We start from the raw sequence: 20,576 nt of genomic DNA, 5'->3' as shown, positions 1-20,576 counted from the left end.
GAATTGTGGATTGGTTGGGTTTATGTAGACTGACATTGTCCCAATTTTCAGTAGTAGCCTACTTCTTTCGGCAGGTCATGGTTCTTATAAACACTTCTTATTTCTCCGTACATCCACATGAATAATCATGATTGCATTGAGAGTTTTGAAGCTAATTAAAAAATGAAATGAAATCTTTGAGTTTTACGTCCCACGGTTATGCCGGTTAGGCTAAAGGAGACGGTGATGATGAGTGATGAATGAAATGGTGGAATGAAGAAAGTGGGAGGAAACAGGAGAACCCCGAGAAAACCCACGCACACGGTGTTTGTCCACCAGAAAGTTCACTTGGCGGGGGCTCGGATCGAACCCGGGACCCCAAGCACCAGAGGTGAACGCTCTACCACTGAGCCACCGCGGCCCCTTGAAGCTAATTAGATACTCTATTTGTTGCCTTAATAAACAACCTTTAAGCTTGAAGAAACGAACAGTTTACTAAATTTGTATTAGAAAACTTTCACTCTTGCAATGAAATGTGAAATTTAAAATAACTTTTTAAAAAAATAACAAATAATGGTTCTATTACGGGAGCGACATTGAAATCCTGAGTCGATAAATATTGTTAAATAGTTGTAAATCTGTGGGTGGGGAGAGAGAAGGAGAGTGAAGAAAAATTTTTGCGTAATATACCCTCTGTTTAGAGACATCAATTAATACGATGATATATAATGACAAATAGGCTATTTTTTTAAAACCTTTACTTTATTTTGAGAGAAAAAGAATTTTTTTTTTACAATTAATTGAACGGCTAATAAAAAGGTAAAAATGGCAAAAGAGTTTCATAAAACAAGCTATATTTGACGCTATAAGTATTTCGTAAATTTGTATGGCTAGAGCCTTACCATTTGATCTGTGCCCCTTCTGGTGCCGCCGCCAATGTGTGCTTTCCCGTACCTCCCTCAAAAGAGGAGGGAGAAGTTGTTGCGGCCGAGATCTTTCAATTGTTAGATGCGAAAGCGTTGCCAAAGTGAGTTATTTCACGGACTTCGCTGTCCTCAATCTTGTTAGCCATTCTGAGTAGCCTACGATCTTTACTGGTCAAGACCAAACGATTGAATGACAAATTGGCAACACTGCTGAGGTCATTCACTTCTTTTCCGTAAGTAAAGGGAGAATTTCCTCCGCCAGAGGGTGGCGCGGTTAGGGCCGAAGTATAGTTCGCACTCTTTCCGAGGGCATAGATGAAATAGACAGGCTCTAAATCAAGGATGTTATAAATAGAGGATCTGCCCATATGTATCTTCATCCTTTTAAATCGATGAAGCCAAAAAAAAAAAAAAAAAAAAAAAAACAACCGAGCATCGACACGTCTGATTGCCTACTCTCGTTTATGCCATCGTTTGATTGGCTACTTTCGTTTCCGCCATGATTGTTGGCTCAAAACACTGCGATCCTATTGTGCGGAGTGGGCAAAGTAGGAGTGGCGAAACTGTGACGTATGGCTTCAAGATTTTGTTGTAAGGGCAGATCCTCTATTTTATAAGATCCTTGCTCTAAATGCTTCTCCAAAATAGGCTAGATTTAGCCAAAAATAGGCAAAATTGGCATTACTGTTTGTGTTAGTTATAAGTTTTTGCTATCAACCAAGCCTTACGCGCTATATTTGGCATTTAGGCCTATACGAAGTTACGAACAACATTTTAAACTTTCTGTAATGTTAACGAAAGAAATCTTGTGAGCCAATGCATTTTCTGGCTACATCAACGTGAATAAATATACTGCTGTCTATTTTCTCTCTGTGCACTCGTCCCCGACTGTATCTCGTTCCTTGTAATCATTTATAAATAATGTATGCGACACTTTATTAACCCTCAGAACAGTTTGAAAAGAATTCGTTTTTTTTTTCAAAAATAATGTTTGGCAACTGTATACAAAACAACACCTTATAGTATGTTACTAAAAATACTCGACATAACGTCAGATGGTGAATTTCGCTACTAGCGTGGTATAACTTTACCCAAAGTGTGAAAGGATTGAAGTAAAACAGGATTGGGTTAAATTTTAATGTAACTCGGATAATACGAAACCATTGTGTTGAATTAAAACCGCTATTTTTCTTTTATTGTGTACATATACTGTATTTGTACCTTTCAGATCTAAAAAAAAAAAATTAAGAGCATTGCTTGTATTCTGTTTGTACAGCGGAAATACTCTAATATTTAAGAGTTTTAAAAGAATCCTCTGCTCTGTCTTTGCAGTGTTATCAAAAATCTACTTGAACCGAGTAGTTATTCCAAGCGAAGCAGAGTTCAAAGGGACCGCCATTTTGCGCTGTGACTTCCAGCTCCTAGACACTAAGCTGTTCTCAGTAAAATGGTACAAAGACGAACATGAGTTCTATCGATATATGCCTCTCAAGGGAGAATCCAAAACTCAAGTCTTTAACGTCGATGGAGTCATTGTAGATGTAAGTATGCAATCTTTCTCCAAAGCAATCATTGCATTATTATTGTTGTTATGTTTTAGTTAAGTTACTTTTCTGTTTGTTAGTATGTTAAAGTGAAAATTTGTAACTTAAATTTCACGCACTCCCATAGTAACTCGAGGTCTGAAATTTTGCACAAATACGTAGACCAATGTCGGAGAGGAGTAGAGGAAGTAACACCGTGAACCTTTGCGTTGCTTTCTTGGTAGTTGATTTGAAGTAAGTAAAAAATGTCAGCTGACTATGTAGTTGAGCTCCAAGGTATTTGGGTTGGTCTTTCTCCGGGAGTTGTGTGCCTGCGAGGTGGAATGCGGCGGATGCCAGTGTCCGTTTTGCGAGTTAAGTTCTCCTCTACTGTTTTGCGGGAATTTACTTTGATCTTCCACCGCTGAGTCCAGTCGTCCAGCAGTTGGAGGTGGCGCCTAAGGTAGACTGTAGCGTGACGTTGGTTGCCGTGGGTAGCAAAAATCGCCGTGTCATCGGCAAAGGTTGTAAGGTTGTTATTGGGGATAGTTGAAACGTTGCTTGTGCACAATGCGTAAAATATAGGTGAGATCCTGGAGCCTCTGGGAACTCCTGCGTGGATTGGTCGTAGGTTGGTGCTGTGCCCTGGGTGGGATACAAAGAAAGTTCTTCCATACAGATATGATGCTATTATTCTAATTTGGTAGTGCTGGAAGGCCTGGAGATGGAGTTTATACATCATTCTCATGTGCTACATCTTATGAAATGCTTTTTCAATGTTTAGGAAGACACCCAATATGTGGTTTCCGTCGTTCAAACTGGTTGTTATGAGCTCTACCACTCGACTAGTTGCATCTCCACACTGTGCCCTGCTCTGAAACCATACCGGTTGGTTGGCAGCAACTGGTGTTCGTTGACAAACTGCAGAAGTCGCCGTTGAAAGATCGTTTCGGACACTTTATTGGTGTGCGAAAGGAGGCTGGTTGGGTAGTAATTTATTGGATTCGTTCGAGTTGTGCCCGGTTTTGAGATCATACAGATTCTTGTTTGCTTCCAGGCCTTTAGGAAGTATCCAAGCAGTAAGAGGGTGTTGTAGATCTTACAGAGGAAGATCAGGGCTTTTCTCGGAACGTTCTGGAGAGCTTGGGGCGTGATGTGATCCGGGCCAAGGGTACGGTGCAGTTTTAGCAATGGTATCAAATGCTGAATTTCTCTTGAAATGGTAAGTGTGCGGACGGAGGGTGTCCTCCAACGACATGTTCTCTATGGTCTGGAGGATTGCTTCCCGGATATCGGACAGCGTGGGTTCAAGTATGTTCTCCAAAAAGTTATTTCAGTGTTAGTTCGAGACATTTGCATGATGCCTCTAACGAAAAGGTTAGAAATAATTAGAAGTAAAGATTGATTACAGAATATTGATTAAAGGCTAAAAAGTAAATAATAACCTTTATAAAAATTCAAAAAAATGCTGTTATGGAATGCAATTATTATTATTTTGTTTTAAGTCCTTGATTATGCTACGAGACTAAGGTAAATGAAGGCTGTAGAGACGATATACACCTAAAACAGTGATACTAACCTGTCGGTAAAATCTTATTTTCTGGTACTTTCCCATTAATTTCACGATTAGTGATAAAAGAAATTTCTATAGTAATTGGGAGCAAATATGAGTTTTTCGTACATTTACTTCACCGAGGCCAACAAAATTCCCTATGGACGGTAAGTAAACAAATGAATGTCTAATAATCGTGAAATTAGTGCTTACTGTAAAATTTGTTACTGTAAAGTTTTTTTAACTTAATTTTAAAAGAAAATATTGGAAGTTAAAAGTGGAAGCTGAAAATCGAGAAACATTTCCAGACCTAAACTAAAAATTAAGAGGAAGAAAAGAAAAAAGAAAACCTCATTAGTCCCAGGATCTGCCAAAACAAATAATAATAATAATAATAATAATAATATAAGGTGAAAAAAATCGTACCAAATGAGAAACAAAAAACTTCCAAAACGTTCCATACGAAATTACTGGAGAAAGAAGATTGTCTTGTTCGGTTTCGTAATGTTCCGTCAAAGATTACGATACAACAGCCTGATGGAAATACCAAGAACAAAATGCACTGTTTTCGTCAACACTTTAAATTGTCTTTTCTAAATTATTTATTCATAAACTATTTCAGTAAAATAAAAAGTCTGAATACTCTTACATTAAAGAAGCTGAGTGACGTATAGTGGTTTCAGTTTTTAAATTTTATAGATTTTGTAAATTTTGTAAACCGTGGGAAATTCAAGAGCAAAATGGGAATTTCTACATCTCGAGATGGGATTTTATAACATTTCAGATTGGCATCACTGACTTAGAAGCAGAAAGTTGCAGGTGGGTAGAAAGTCCTTTCGGAATTGAGACTGAACCTTCTTACAAGTATCTGTTTTGTTTATTCATCGTTAGGTTTGGTTGCATAAAGTAATAATATAGCTCCTTCCATTGAAATTGTGGAGACTATGGCGCCGCCAGTCAAGGAAGTTGGGTACTACGAACTACTGAAAAGCAAGAACGAATCAAATCATTCAGAGCTCGTGAGTCTGATAGAATTAGCCAATGATACACTTAGCTACTGCCAGTAGCAGACAATGCAGTTAGTTACAACTCTAGCCGGTAGTGTCGCAGAGTCACTTTTGTTGCATTGTGGGAAGGATTTGAATTTCCATTAGGAATATAGGGAGTGGCTCATCAGAGTAATTAATGTTTGGTTGCTTCATGTATTAATGTAGGCAATAGGATTACTACTATTACTAATAATAGTAATATTTAAGTGGGCTTCAACACTGTGTAGAACTTAATTTTCATACCAGAAAATAATTGATGGATTATTCAAAAGTTGAAAATTACCCACTAAAAAATCGTTTTACAATAATTATACAACTTTTTGAAACAAGAATGAAACAGTAATTTGATATAACACGGTAAAAAAAAAAAGCCTCTGTATTAATGCGGTATTACAAATCCTACTTCAGATTATGATTAATGGCAGATGTGACCAAGGATGTTATAAAATAGAGGATCTGCCCATATGTATTGTCATCCTATTAAATCGATGATGCCAAAATACAACCGAGCATCGGCACGTCTGATTGGCTACTCTCGTTTCCGCCATCGTCTGATTGGCTACTTTCGTTTCCGCCATCGTCTGATTGGCTAATTTCGTTTCCGCCATCGTTTGATTGGCTACTCTCGTTTCCGCCATCGTCTGATTGGCTACTTTCGTTTCCGCCATCGTTTGATTGGCTACTTTCGTTTCCGCCATCGTCTGATTGGCTACTCTCGTTTCCGCCATCGTCTGATTGGCTACTTTCGTTTCCGCCATCGTCTGATTGGCTACTTTCGTTTCCGCCATGATTGTTGGCTCAAAACATTGCAATCCTATTGGGCGGAGTGGGCAGAGTAGGGATGGCGAAACTGTGACGTATGGCTTCAAGATTTTGTTGTAAGGGCAGATCCTCTATTTTATAAGATACTTGGATGTGATACTTTTTCTTTATATTTAAACTACACAGCTATTTCATTATTCAAATAAATTGTCAAATTGATTAGAATATACTTCTCTTTTCTTAATTTCAGAAAGATAAATCGAATCAAAGTCATGTTGTTCTTCGGCAGCTCACGTTCGACAGTACAGGGAATTACAAATGTGAAGTGTCTGGGGACAGACCGCATTTCATTACTGTGCACGAGAACAGCACGATGACAGTTCTAGGTGAGTAGGTGCATTCATAAATAACTATCTAGTCTTAAAATAACCTTAAGGTTTAGAGCAACCCAGTTAGAAGTATGTGGTATATCTCCAATATATCTTTTGGGGTTGATCTCTTTCCAATTGTTACCAAAACCTCTCTACAGTGGTGGAAATTGGTATAAAGGCAGAGGGACATGTGAAAATAGAAGAAGGTAAGAATACCGAGGATGGATAAAGATGATATTTTACAAAATAACTTTGTATATTGTACAAAATCAAAGGCATGTGGTTTTCAGGTAGATCAATGACACGTCGTTTTTTACAGAGAGAAATGAACCGACTGTTGGATGGAAATTGGTATAAAGGCATTCACGGTTACATGTTGTTTGGAGCCCTCTACACGTTCAGCACCATTCCTGATCAGTGTATCTTTCAGAAACAATATTCCGGGGTGGGGGACACACTTAGTATTCCGTGGTGCAGTGCTGGTACTATTCTGTTTATTATTATATTATAGACGTATTATTTTGGTCTCCTCCGGGGGCACTCTCAGAGCTCTGGGGGGCACTGCCCCCAAAATAATATGTCTCGAAGAAACACTGTTCCTGATGCGCCTCTGAGAAACGGTGACTTCAACTTTCGTCTATTCAAGATTTGCCTCATATCCATAGGCAATGGAATTTACAGATGTTAGCTCAAGAGAAAATGTAAGCGAATCTTGAATTCAAGATTCGCCTTCGAAGATTTGCCTAATGCGAAATTATGTTGGTAGTACTGCCAGGAAATAACACAAAAACTTGTACTTTCCAAATATTATTGAAATAGTACAAGCATTGATATCGAGATATGAAAATGTTACATAAAGTTACAAAGTGTATTACGGAAAAAATAAAATTAAGTAACATAAATTCTACGATAGTTTCCATAAATCATAGAACAAAATTAAACAAAGCACCAAGAATCAGTAAGAGTCTGAAAACGTCCAATTACAGTACGAGAATAGTTTCAAGAGGAAATATTAATTTTTAATAAAGTACAAACTTTTCAGTCCAATATGTAGGGTTCTAAACCCGTAAAAATTAGTAACTTAATGAAACTTGCAGGATAGCTTCTTTCTATCAAGTATAGGCATACCCTAAAAATGCCCAAATATCCGTCTTAAGGTTCACCCAATATGATTATGATATCTAATTTGGCCGCCACCGTCTATAGAACAATCATGTTTTACTTGATTTCTTACCATAGGTTCAATCATACTTTCTTATAACGTATAACAAAATATCTTGTAAACAAAATTTCCTTCCGTTTGATATATAATTCACCTCTGTAGAGCAGGTAGATATAAAGTTACAAACGATAGAGTAGGCTTGTGTCGCTTAACTTTGTATTTGTTTCTTTCAAGTGAATTTTTCTGATTTTTTAAAACTCTTTCATGAAGAAGGAAGATTTCATCAATCAACCAAAATGTTTAATTTCATGAAAATACAGGACCAAACATGGATGATGTGGTATTGTTTGAAATGAATTTTCAGGAAGTGATATGACTATCTTTGTAACCAGAAAGGGAAGAAAACTTGTTAGAAACTACTCAAAAAAGTAAAATAAAATGGGAAGTTTTACGTCCCACAGCTATACCGGCTTGGCTGAAGGAGACGATGGTGATAAGAAACGAATGAAATGATGGAATGATGTAAGTGGGAGGAAACGGGAGAACCCCGAGAAAACTCACGCATACGGTGTTTGTCAACCACAAATTTCACTTATCGCGATCTGGAGACGAACCAAGGATCCCATGCACCGAAACTGCTCAAGAGATAGGCAGTGAATTGCAACAGGTTGTGAGTATATTCAACGACTACGAATCCTGAAGAGCTAGAAAAAGTGGAATAACATTTCCAAGTGCATTTTTATGCATCGCATGATGGTGATGCACTGGCTTTCTGTCGATATTTCACATACGGAAGACATATCTCACACCGGTCAGTCATCCCTTAGTTTTACCCATAAGAGCAAGTGCGAGCAGACAGCACGTATTGAAGATGTACAATTCGCGGCATAGAAATTGTTACAAAAATTCTAAGTCCAAATTAAGAGTTTGTTATTAATTTGGAACTAGAGTTTTTGTAACAATTTCTATGCCGCGAACTGTACCATCAGGAGTGAATTTGACTGGACCAAGATATTCCAACTATTACTTGCAAATGTAACACACTCATGACTTAGTCCAACTGTTCACGTTCGAGATTGTTTTAATGAAACATGTGCATTAATTGTAGGGAAATGAATTACCCTTGAATTATACGTTACTTTTATGAATCTTTCTAAGTTCTTTCTTTTCACTGCAATAGGTACCTTGTTTGTCCTGAAAGAAGTAGAGTTTATTATATAAAACCTGAATTACCAAAATATAAACACTCTCCTTAAAACGTGTTGCTTCAATGACATCTTTCATCTGAAGTAACAGTGAGTCTTATCCAACTCAAACATATATTTCATGTCCCAACATTGCACCGTGCCAGAGATGAGTTAAGTTTTGTGTCTTTATCTATTGTAAATTATTTTTATGGTTTATAAAAAATGAGTTTGGTGTAAATAACGTTTTCTCTGCGAACTATTTTGCTAATTAAGTTTATAGAAACTACCGTATAATGTGCCATTATTCTCAATTGGACCGTAGTTTGTGTATATCAATTGTAATTATAGTATGTTGACACGTTTTCTTTATTTTTTACTTATATTATGTGTATAAGAAAACAAGGAAATCACAAAAATACGCTGGAAAGAAAGACCTAAGATTAAGTGACACAAGCCTACTCTATCATTTGTAACTTTATAACTACCTGTTCTACAGAGATGAATTATACATGCTATCCGGAATTGTACTGGCGGTTTTTAAAAGTGTATAGATTTAATATGATCAGTGATACAGAAGAAAAAAAAACACATTCATATTGAAGGAAAACTCAAAAAGTTTTGTTCACCAAATTTTCATACTTGAACAACTACCGGTGACGGCGCTAGTATCGCCGATAAACAGAAATGGCGTCGGCAGTCGAAAAGGCGCAATGCGTGTGGTGGTTTGCAGAGACGAAAAAGTGTTGTTCAAGTTCAACGAAACTTTCGACGTGTTTACCACAAGAATCCTCCATCACGCAACAGTATCCTTGATGAACTGAAGAACCGTATTAGGAATGCGATTGCTTCAGTAACACCTCAGATGTTACAGAATAGCGGAGAGAGATTGAATTCAGACTAGATATTGTAAGCGTTACAGATGGAGCTCACGTGGAGTTACACTGAATTAGAATGACTTGTAAGTAAAACCAATTAAACTTTTTGAGTTCTCCTTTAAAATGCATGTTTTTTTTTTCTGTATCTCTGACTATACTAAAACTATACGCTTTTGAAAACCGTCCGTCCCATTCCGGACACGCTGTATATCAAACAAAGCGAATTTTGTTTACAAAATATTTTGTTATAAGCTTTAAGATCGTAGAACTGGACCTAAAGTAAGAAATCAAAGAAAACATTATTGTTCTATAGATTATGGTGGTCAAATTGGATATGGCACCCATATTGGTTGAAACTCAAGAGGAATGTTCGGGGACTTTTAATATATTACTATACTTGAAGAAAGGAAACTATCCTCCAAGTTTCATTTAGATACTAATTTTTGCTGGGTTTGTCAAAATTTTCCCATTATTTAAATAGTTTCAAGAGAAAATGTTAACTATTAATGAGGTACGGACTACCATCGTATGCGAGCTAAACCAAGTTTTTTCTTTTAATTCAACTTTCCCTAATAAGAAAGTTAACTCTGTGTCGTTGCTTTGATTGACGTTTGCATAGCTAGAAGGTATTAAGCGAATCTTGAATAGGCAAAACAAGAGAATAGGCGAATCTTGAATAGGCCCCGCTGAGAAATACCTGACACGGTGCGATAAGAGAAGCGCGGGTGTGAACGTGTGTGCGTTGTTTTGTGCGCCATGTCGAAAGTCGTCGAGTGAGGAAGAAGCACGTGTCTGTCCGTACAAGGAATGGACCTGTGAAATCGGCAATTGGAAAACAGTTAAATTATTCAAGTTGTGTAGTTGATAATTACGTTCGGTTGGGCACACAATACGGAAAGAACGGAAAGTGTGGTAGAAGGAGAAAACTCTTGGAGGCAGCGAAACGATTAATTGTGCGTAAGGTAAAGCCCGGAAATATTCCTCTTTCCAAGTTACCTGTCACATCCAGAAGAGTGCGTCAAATTTTAGCTCAAGATCGACATCTTACCTTCAAGAAATGGAAGTGTAAACCACTCCTTAGTGCGACGCACAAGCAGGTGAGACTGTAGTTTGCGGAAACACATATGTTGTGGACATCCGAATGGAGTCACGTTGTGTTTAGGGATAAGACAAAGTTCAATTTAGTGGTTCGCATGAGTTGCAATACTATTGGCGTGACCTTAGGAAAGAGGTGCAAGTGCAAAGAGTAGAAAGTTTGATGGAGGAAGTGTTATGATTTGAGCAGCGTTTTGTGTTAAAGGTACATCCAGCATTGCATGGCTCAGCACCAAAATCAATTCACCGACGTACACAGAGAATGTTGTGCTGACACAACAGAGCTCCTTAGGCCTGTATTCCAAGTTCTGGCAAACGTAGTTGTGTTCAACAAATGGTTTGTAACTTTCTGATCATATCTTACAATCAAATTCCGCCGTTCAATGGAGTTACTCTTGTTCAGTGACTGCTACCCTTTCTATGTCTTCTACGCTTCAATTCCTGTTTTGCTCAAGAAAACTTTTGGCACTAATCAGACCTTTTCTATTTCTGTTTACGTTTTCATTATGTTTAACTATTTCATAGGAATGATGATAATCCCTATTTGACTGTTAATCTTTGTGTAATCGAATACATTTACGCAGTACTTGGATGGAGATGGTTTTGGGATTACACAGGTCTGCAAAAATAAAACAATGCTAAGCTGTTTCGGTTTAGTTAACTGATTCGTATGTATTGGGGTGCGCTGAATCCAGAAATGACAACCGTTTTGTCCTGGGCCGATTGGCTTTCGAACAAACGGGTGGTCATTGTTGAACAAAAATATGAACACAAATATGCGATTTTCAGAAACACCATTAACAGCGTAACATAAATTAATGTACAGAAACACGCACGCACGTGAAGACAAAAAAGTAATACCACCCTCAATCAAATTGCATGTGAAATCGTCTTGTTTTAAAGGCCAAACTTCGTTTGGAGCTTGTCCTTTTGTAGGTGGCTGCCGGAAGATCCCTAAACAACATCCAGCAGTAGTCAGTCATCAATGTAACACTCCAGTTCCCTGATACCGTTGTTCCATTTCTTGGGTATATTGATGGAAACGCTCCCCTTGCTCTTCACTCACTGCTCCTACATTGTCAGGAAAGTATTCAAGGTGGGAATTGAGAAAATAGACTTTTAAGCTCATGAAGCAACTAAGCTTTCGGAACGCGTGCAACATTTTTTCCACCATTTTTTTGTATTATGGGTCCTTTCGGTCTCCCAAAAACGTTTTGATGACCACAGTAAAGGCAAACCAAGCCTCTTTTCGAGTTGGAGTCATTAAACTGATGAAGTCTTTGTCGGATATGATTTTCTAATATCAGGGCGAACAAAAACTCGCGTACTCCTAGTATTTGAGCAACAAACAGCGTAGCCAGAACTACTTACAAACGTTTTACAAATCTAAGATGTAATCTTACTAAATTCGTTTTATGAACAGATTTATTGTTTTTGATTTTTCTTTGTAATCTCGTACTGTCTTTTATGACACATTACAATATGTGTCAGTGATCTGCATCTGGACCAATATACATTTAATCTTTCATGTTCATATTTATTTTCGTGCGGTGCATTTGCAATTTAACGATTTCCAGTTACCTTATTGAGCACGTTACATTTCGATTGTGCAAAAACTTGACGTTCCAGGAAGAAAGTTCGGTGCACCTAGAAGCGTAAAAATCAGCTAAACTTATGCAAACAGCTTTTCGGTTGCAGATCTATGTTATTCACGACACCCATCAGTTACACAAAAGATTATAATTGAATTCTGAGACTTTTCCAACACCTTTTCAGTAATAAATAAATAAATAAATAAATAAAATAAATATGACTAATATGTCAATATTGCTTGATGAACACCTAGTTATTCGTTTCGTAAAATTTTGGTGATTACTTAGAAAATGTCTAGTGTAAGATTTTATTTTCACTAAGATGAGAGGTAGGCCTGCTATTTCACACAAAAGTACATTATCATAAAGTCCAGTGATCCAAAATGACTCAATTTCATTTGATCTGTCATACACTGGTTGGTTCCTTTCTGTGTAAAACGAATTTTCGATTTCATGAACCTGGAACAGGTACTACTCAAATGTTATTTTCATAAGTTTAACTAGCAGTATGGAAAGCTAAGCCTTTTCCATTTTTATATTTTTTTAAAAATATATATAATATTGTAAACACGTTATACGAAAAGATTAACATTTTTTTAAAATTCCTTAGCTGTATGATGTGAAAATTCCACTGTACCCACTTTAATGTTAGGAACAAGTCAAACGCACAGCTTCCTCTGCTTCGTCGCTATGTTCGTGTCTACTCGACTTCATTCGGAAGAAAACATCCGTCTTACCACCGATAACAGCAGAGCAAACAATATGGAACTTGCTTGCAGTAAGGCAGTGAATGAACTATTTTCTCTAGAAAATGCATTTTTTTTGTAAATAATTCAAATCTTACTTATAAAGACACAAAAGAGAGGAACAGGCTGTTCCGTCTGTTTAATCTAGGTATCGCCGCTGGTGTAGAATTTAGGGGCAGTCTCCGAGTTACGTAGATTTGACAAATTAAATTCACATTTACGTAAAAAAAATCCCGACATAAGTAAAATTTACGAAAGCTACTTACACCTGAATTAAAAAGTAGTATTCCATTTTCAGAGCCATCTAGTGAATGAGAGATTAACTAATAGTTGAGCTGTTATTAATTAGTTCATTGCTTTATGCAGGGAGTGGAAATGTGGAGGTACACAAGAAAGACAGCGTCTCCTTGGTAACAGAAAGCTTCCATTGAACAGCTACTTCAGATTAGATGGTAATCGTCCCCTTAGCTGTAGAACTCTATTTCCACCCCTGGTTTTACTATCGGTGTTGTAACAATATAAGCAGCATGTACTGTAATATACGGGATGTCATCAAAAATAAGGTGAATACTTTTATTAGAAACAGAGTAATAAGCTTACATGAAATTTGGTTTAATCTCCTTCAAAGTACTGTCCTTGGCTAGCAATGCACTTATTTCAAAGTTGAATCCATGACTAGAAGCATTTCTGGAAGATTTCTTTTGGAAGGGCGTTCAGCTGCCTGTCGTGATCTTCTCAATGTCAGGAATGGTGTCAAAACGTTTTCCTTTCAGCATGCTTATAATTTTTGGGAAGAGTCACAAGTCATATGGTGCTATATCTGGAGAGTGCAGCGAATGTGGAGAAACAGGAATACTTTCTTCGGCGAAAAACTCGTAACAAGGTTCTTCGTGATAAAAAAGGAAGCCATGTGGCCATTTAATCGGCGGTTAAAATGCTTTTCACGAACCGCATGCGAGATTTTTAGTTCTTCGGAAAGCTCTGAAGTAGTCATTCGCCTGTTTGAACAAATCATTTGTGTCACTCTTTGCACGTTTTCATCTGTTTCTGACGTCGACAGACGTCTCGATAGTTGCTCGTTTTCTACGAACTCTTTGCAGCTTTTGAATCGCTTACACCACTTGTAGTCTTCAATACCACTGCTTCATCGCCATACACTGATTTGGACATTTCGTAAGCTTCTTTGGCACTTTTTTGCAGCTTAGAACAAAACTTAATGTTAGCGTGCGACAGATACTCTTAACACGTCCTCACTCTTCTGACTCTGGAAGCCAACTAACATGTCACAACTCGTTCAAACTCGATACTGACTGTACCAAAGGCTTAGGCTACCGGGATTACTAGTTGAAATGGATACATCAATAGATGGTACTATGCACCTACATTCACCGTACTATTTGATCATGTCTTGTAGTATGAGATGTAGAAAGCAAATGATTTAGTTTTTGCAATACTGTCTTGTTAAACTATTTTTTTTATCGATTTCTTGTTCTTTTTTCATACATGCTTGCGACAGACAAGGGCGCCTATTCTGGGGGGGCCGGGCCCCTATTGTATTTATGAGTATACAATATTTGGCATAATTTGAATGCAATTTGTCTTAAAATCCTCATATATATATATATACCTTCTGCATCTGAATGACCCCCCCCCCCAAATTTACAGAGAAGTCGGCGCCCCTGGTGACAGACAAATCTTAGGTTATGGTAAAATTCATCTTAACGTAAATTTCAGCTTACACACGGAGCCCTAGCATGACACAATTACTGCAATACGATCTCTTACAAAACATAAAATACTGCATATTATATATTATCGCAATATTTTGCATAGTTACCACTATTTAAATAGAAATATTTTTCGCCTTACGTAACTATCAACGAAATTAAACCCACATTACATTATCAAATTATTCTATCATTTCCCAACAACTGTTATTTCATCACGTACCATTGAGTCGTAAATACGCATAATTACTTTAGAGTAATATGTTTCCACTCTCTAATTCAATAAGAGGGCGCGGTGGCTCAGTGGTAGAGCGTTCACCTCCGGTGTTTGGGGTCCCTGGTTCGATCCCAGCAAGTGCCGTGTGGACTTTGTGGTGGACAAACACCGTGCTCGTGGGTTTTCTCGGGGTTCTCCCGTTTCCTCCCACTTTCTTCATTCCACCATTTCATTCATTATTCATCATCACCGTCTCCTTTAGCCTAACCGGCATAACCGTGGGACATAAAACTTAAATGATTTCATTTCATTTCATTTTCTCAAATTCAATACAACAGTTTTTTTTTGAATCTATCAAAAAATGACGGATATAATTGCTATGCGTAGTAAACAGAGCGCAGAAAATCCATGAATATAGATCGTGTGTCCATATTCGATCCATCAAAAACAATCCTGAGACAAAGACATTTTCTTTGACTTTCTTTTTTTCTAATTCTTTTGAATTGTCGTTCGTTTAAAGAGGAAAATGAGAGAATGGAAGTGAGGCATGGGCAGTTTTTCCTTCCGTCGAACGGAAGCATAAAAAAATCTATGATTGGTATGCGAAAAGGAAACAGCACAAAGAGCTTGGAGTTTCCATTTCCAAGTAATTTGGTTGTTTCAAAGTGGAAAATTACCTATAATTTAAAACTGGAATGCATTTCTCATCTTTGTAGTTGAGCAAAATGAGATTTATCACTTTTTTTTTCTCACTCATCTACTGATAACTGCACGAATCAATACTCATCTCGCTACGTTCAGCGGTAGAGGGCTCATCTGAAGAAGAAATAGAAACGGCGTATAATGTGCATGATCTTTGAGGTAAAAGGAAACAGTTAAAAACGTTTTTGGGTTAGGAATGTGAAAGGAATTGGTTGAATGGCGGCAAATTAATGAAAGTTTGCATGACCAAGAATCGAACTAGGGATCTTTTCCATTATATAAAAAACACAACTTTACCAGTTGCTACAAAATCCTTATTAGCCTGAAGCTACAGTATTTGTAAAATAAATATTATAATGTTGTAGGCTATATGCCTGAGAACGCGTAATGAAATCCCTCCTATAAAGGGAGTCCTGACTACCTGGCCACTTCCTGGCCAGTTTTTTTGAAACTAATGAAATAAAATTGAATTTCTCAGTTTTACGTCCCACGATTATGTCGCCTAGACTAAAGGAGACGGTGGTGATGAGAAATGAGTGGAATGGTCTAATGAATAAAGTGGGAGGAAACGGGAAAATCCCGAGAAAACCCATGAGCACGGTGTTTGTCCACCACAAAGTCCACACGGCGCGAGCTGCGATCGAACCAGGCACCCCATACACCAGCGCTCAACCACTGAGCCACCATGACCCCGTTTGGAAAGTACGTAGGATTTGTGATGCAAAGAGAAATTTTGGAAACTCTACATAAAAGGTTGTAAATTAACATTTTAATTATGATTACTATTATGTAGAGTGGCTACAAATTTCCGTTAAACCTTGATAAGTGCAAATGTAAGTTTTACCGTTACTTCTTTATAAATGCTAATGCAAGGTTTTCCATTTTTTCACATTGTGTGAACGATAGTTGACACTTTCTTTTACAGTATTCAATGTGCCCGCACCACTTGCCTGGCCACCATGAAGATCAGACCTCACCACCTGTGATAATGCGCTATGGGGGTCATAAAAGACATCATTGTCCAAAACCGTTACGATACCACTCCCTAAGGCCACGTTACATGAATGTTGTAGCTGTCATAAAAAGAACCTTGCAACCTGATCTTTCTATTTACTGTTTGCATATTACGACTGAAAGCAAGAAAGATATCTCCACACATGCAGCACTGCACTCTAGTGGACAAATAGTGAACTTCCTCATTAAAAGCATATATTTTGGCGCACTTCCCCTCCCTGTCCAAAAGAATCCGTTGTTTCATAAGCGGGGAAACTGTTTTTACCTTTATGCCAGCGGGAGGGCGATAGCAGGTAGCAAGCAAGACGACACAGAAAGTTGCACATGGTTCAACTCCTTGCAAGATAGATAAAAATATAGTATGTTCATTTCAAGATTATGTTCACATGGAGAAATGTAGTAGGGTTGCAAGGTTTCTTTTTTTATGACAGCTATGACAACGTACCATAACTGACAGAAGCTGTGAAACAAGCTTTCACTCAAGTTATACCTGCAGTACTCCGCAAAATGTCGTACAGAACCTGGCGGCGTATTATCCTTTGTCATGAGAATGACAGCCGACAGCCTGATCTTTTGGACACTTAATGTTTCCTACTTCAATAAAACTTCTTTAAAATATTGTTGTTCATGCCATTCAGTTCTATCCGTGTAGTTATTTACGTATGTTTAGTGGTTTATGTTACTAATTTTCAGAGATAACGGGACTTTTTAGCCACCCTGAATAGGGTGGCACAGAACCGACTGCCACATTTCAAAGTTTAATATTGCACAGGCGCAATAGCTTGGAGTGGATTACGGGTGGGAAATTGGAAGAGAATAGGATACCATTTTATAGAAATACCATATCAGTTACCATAGACATTGTTCCAGCGTTTAACAATGTGCTTTCTGTCTTTGATCTTATTATGAAACGAAGTCAGTCATTAAAGTGCAGTGATTGCTCAGACATTTCATTGAAACTTGACATTACGCTAAAGGTCCATTGTAATTGTTGCATTGTTCTTATGAAATAGCATCTTATCCACTTTCTAACCCCCAGTCGCAATCCCCTCCAAGCTATCGCGCCTGCGCAATATTCAACTTTGAAATGTGTCAGTCTGTTACACGTCACTTTGTCCATATGCTCGGTAAACTCTAACCTGAAATCAAAATTTCGCATTCAGGAATCGTTTTCCAAATTTGGACATATGCTAGTAGTTAGTATGATTATTTTTGAAATTCCAATGTATTCAGTTATTGTTATTAGTGTTCAGATAGTAGAGAATATTAACCTCAAAGTCAGAGAGACAAAGTATCGATTTATTTGAATTCTTGGGAGATACAAACTGAGCATATCCGTTTTAGTTCTGTGGATTCTCCTTTCTCGGGAAAACTGTGTGTGATACGAAGAAACCAATCACAAATTCGTAACTTACTCGAAAAAATACATTTGAAAAACATATCTTTAAGCATAGGACAAATTTCTAGTTGGACAATGTATCATTTCCTATCGGTGACTCTTACTTAGAAGACTTACTGTAAATTAACCCCTTCGGGGTCCTATGGTACAATTTGTACCATATGCACTTTTCATGGTACATTGCGTTATTTCTCTTCTATTTGAGCTTTTTCGTCCGTTTTTTTTGTTTTTTTTTTGTTTTTGTTTTCCAAGTCCAGAGGCCTTGCAGAAGACATTACGTATGGTTTCAGACCGTCCTGCGTCCAGACATAGGAGGTGATGACGTCATAAATCAAAAATTTATTTTCTCATTTTCTAAGCGTATGTTCAATATTTTTTGGCGGGCTTATTTTTCTACGTAGAAGATTGAAATTTTGCACAAACATTCAGTCCACCGAGTAGTATGTACCAGATTTTTTGTTCCGATGTCAGTGCTAAAACAGGGGGGAACCAGCGGGGCAAAGGGGTAAAAATAGGGATTTTTTACCCCAAAATCCCGTTTTTCGTCATTTTCCCGCCTTACATACATGATAGGACCACGTGAGTCATACCGTCTGAAAGGCAGTTCCATTCTGAAGAGAACGACGGTCGAATTATTATCCTAGGGTAATTAGGGATGTCTCAGGGAATTTTTATCCAAATATACTTCTGTATAGGGTAAAAGTGGGGCATGGTAGGGAATTTTTTCTGGCGGGCCTATTTTTTCACGTAGAAGATTGAAATTTTGCGCAAACATTCAGTCCACCGAGTAGTATTTACCAGATTTTTTGTTCCGATGTCAGTGCTAAAACAGGGGGGAACCAGAGGTGCAAAGGGGTAAAAATAGGGATTTTTTACCCCAAAATCCCGTTTTTCGTCATTTTCCCGCCTTACATACATGATAGGACCACGTGAGTCATACCGTCTGAAAGGCAGTTCCATTCTGAAGAGAACGACGGTCGAATTATTATCCTAGGGTAATTAGGGATGTCTCAGGGAATTTTTATCCAAATATACTTCTGTATAGGGTAAAAGTGGGGCATGGCAGGGAAATTTTTCTGGCGGGCCTATTTTTTCGCGTATAAGATTGAAATTTTGCAGAAACATTCAGTCCACCGAGTAGTATTTACCAGAAGTTTTTTCCGATTTCTGCGTAAAAACAGGGGGGTCCAGAGGGGCAAAAGTTGAAAAAAGGGAAAATTTGCCCCCAAAAATCCCTTTTTTCAGGAATTTCCCGCCTTAGATACATGGTGGAGACATGTGAATGATACCGCCTGAAAGGCAGTTCTATTCTGAAGAGAATGATTGGCGGATTATAGTCTTAGGGTAATTAGGGATGTCTCAGGAATTTTTTTCCCTGAGATCATAGTGTTTTATGGTATTTTGGGGCATTGTGGGAATTTTTGATAAAAATTATCCCGCCCTTACTATTCAAGACAGAAACTTGAAATTTGGCACACACATTCAGTATACCAAGTACTATTTATCAGATTTTTTTTATGGCTACGATCACACAGGAGGGGTCCAGGGGGGCTAAAGTTCGAGAAAAAATTTTTTCCCTCCTAAATTTTCACTTTGACATTTTCCCCCCGCTTCTGGTATATGGTATGAGCATGCAAGTGGTACCATTCGAAAGCCAGCTCTATTCTGAAGAGAATGAGGTATGAACCATGATCCTAGCATAAATAGTGACGATACAGTAGCTGCTTGACTGAAAGTCTAAAAAATAGCCCAAAAAGCCAGGATCCGGAAAGGGTTAACCCTTACATCCAATTGTAATTGCAAGATCTTAACTTTAAGCACTCAGTTTACTTAGCTTTTGACGCTTTTGTAAAGACAGTTGAATTTAGGCTCCTGTGATTTGCCTTTTCGATATAGACTAGTCACGTTATAAGATATTAGGTTCCAAAGTATTAGGTATACTGTATAGTAATTAATGTTCCATGTGTACTCCGTTAACACATGACACATGTCCAAGCGGTAGTCGAGTTCCAACCATACGTTTTGTAACATTTCCCTATTAATGGTGCTAACAGCAGCCCTAGACTCTATCAAAGCTATTGGCGGAGAAGTACGTAAACGTGCTACTTAGCGTCACATGAAACTAGATTGGGAGTTCTGATCAGTCATAAGAACAGAGGCAACTCATGGTCACTGGTACGCTGAACCAAATCATGCGGAGGTTCATGATTTAAGTAGCGACGAATATCTACTATGTGCCGAGCGGAATGGTGTTTTGTCTTGATCGAAGACGGAATTTCGGCCACCAGTGTTCGGTTGTAGAAACAATTTCAACTGCAACGTATCCCAATAGCAGTTATATGTTGTGTTCTCATTGTAGACAAAAAGAGCCAGTACAGCTATATATGTAAAATGATAAAGGATAACCATAACCTGTCCCTCATTCCGTAACAATCTTCGTAATAAAATCTGTGGATCGTAAACAATGTAAAAAAAGTCGAATAAATAATTAGGTATAACTACTATGCCAACTGTAACAAACTAAAGCGAAAATTGTTCACTGGCTTGACGCAAACGGCTACTGTATGAGGCTCCCTGTTTAAGCCTAATATTTGCCCGAGAATGTTCTGAGCCCCTCGCACACATAGATGTTAGTATAGGTAAGAAAATAAAATGAAACCTTTTAGTTTTACGTCCCACAGTTATGCCGGTTAGGCTA

At 37.9% G+C, this 20,576-nt stretch overlaps 1 protein-coding gene across 2 annotated transcripts in view; it reads left to right on the top strand.

Annotated features, from left to right (window-relative positions):
- Positions 1–20,576, top strand: part of LOC145672036 (uncharacterized) — a 202,269-nt gene that overhangs the window by 116,513 nt on the left and 65,180 nt on the right. For both annotated transcript variants that reach the window (XR_014128610.1, XM_081741242.1), the window contains exons 2-3: positions 2,238–2,446; positions 6,042–6,177. Coding sequence is in view for 1 of the 2 variants with exons in the window: in XM_081741242.1 (XP_081597368.1) it covers positions 2,238–2,446; positions 6,042–6,177 (345 nt within the window). In the remaining variant the exon portion in view is untranslated. The remainder of the gene's footprint in view (positions 1–2,237; positions 2,447–6,041; positions 6,178–20,576) is intronic.

This window comes from Thermobia domestica, chromosome 15 (genome assembly GCF_964235325.1).
Source record: "Thermobia domestica chromosome 15, izTheDome1.hap1.1, whole genome shotgun sequence".
Taxonomy (NCBI): domain Eukaryota; kingdom Metazoa; phylum Arthropoda; class Insecta; order Zygentoma; family Lepismatidae; genus Thermobia; species Thermobia domestica.
This window is presented reverse-complemented; position numbering and strand designations above follow the sequence as displayed.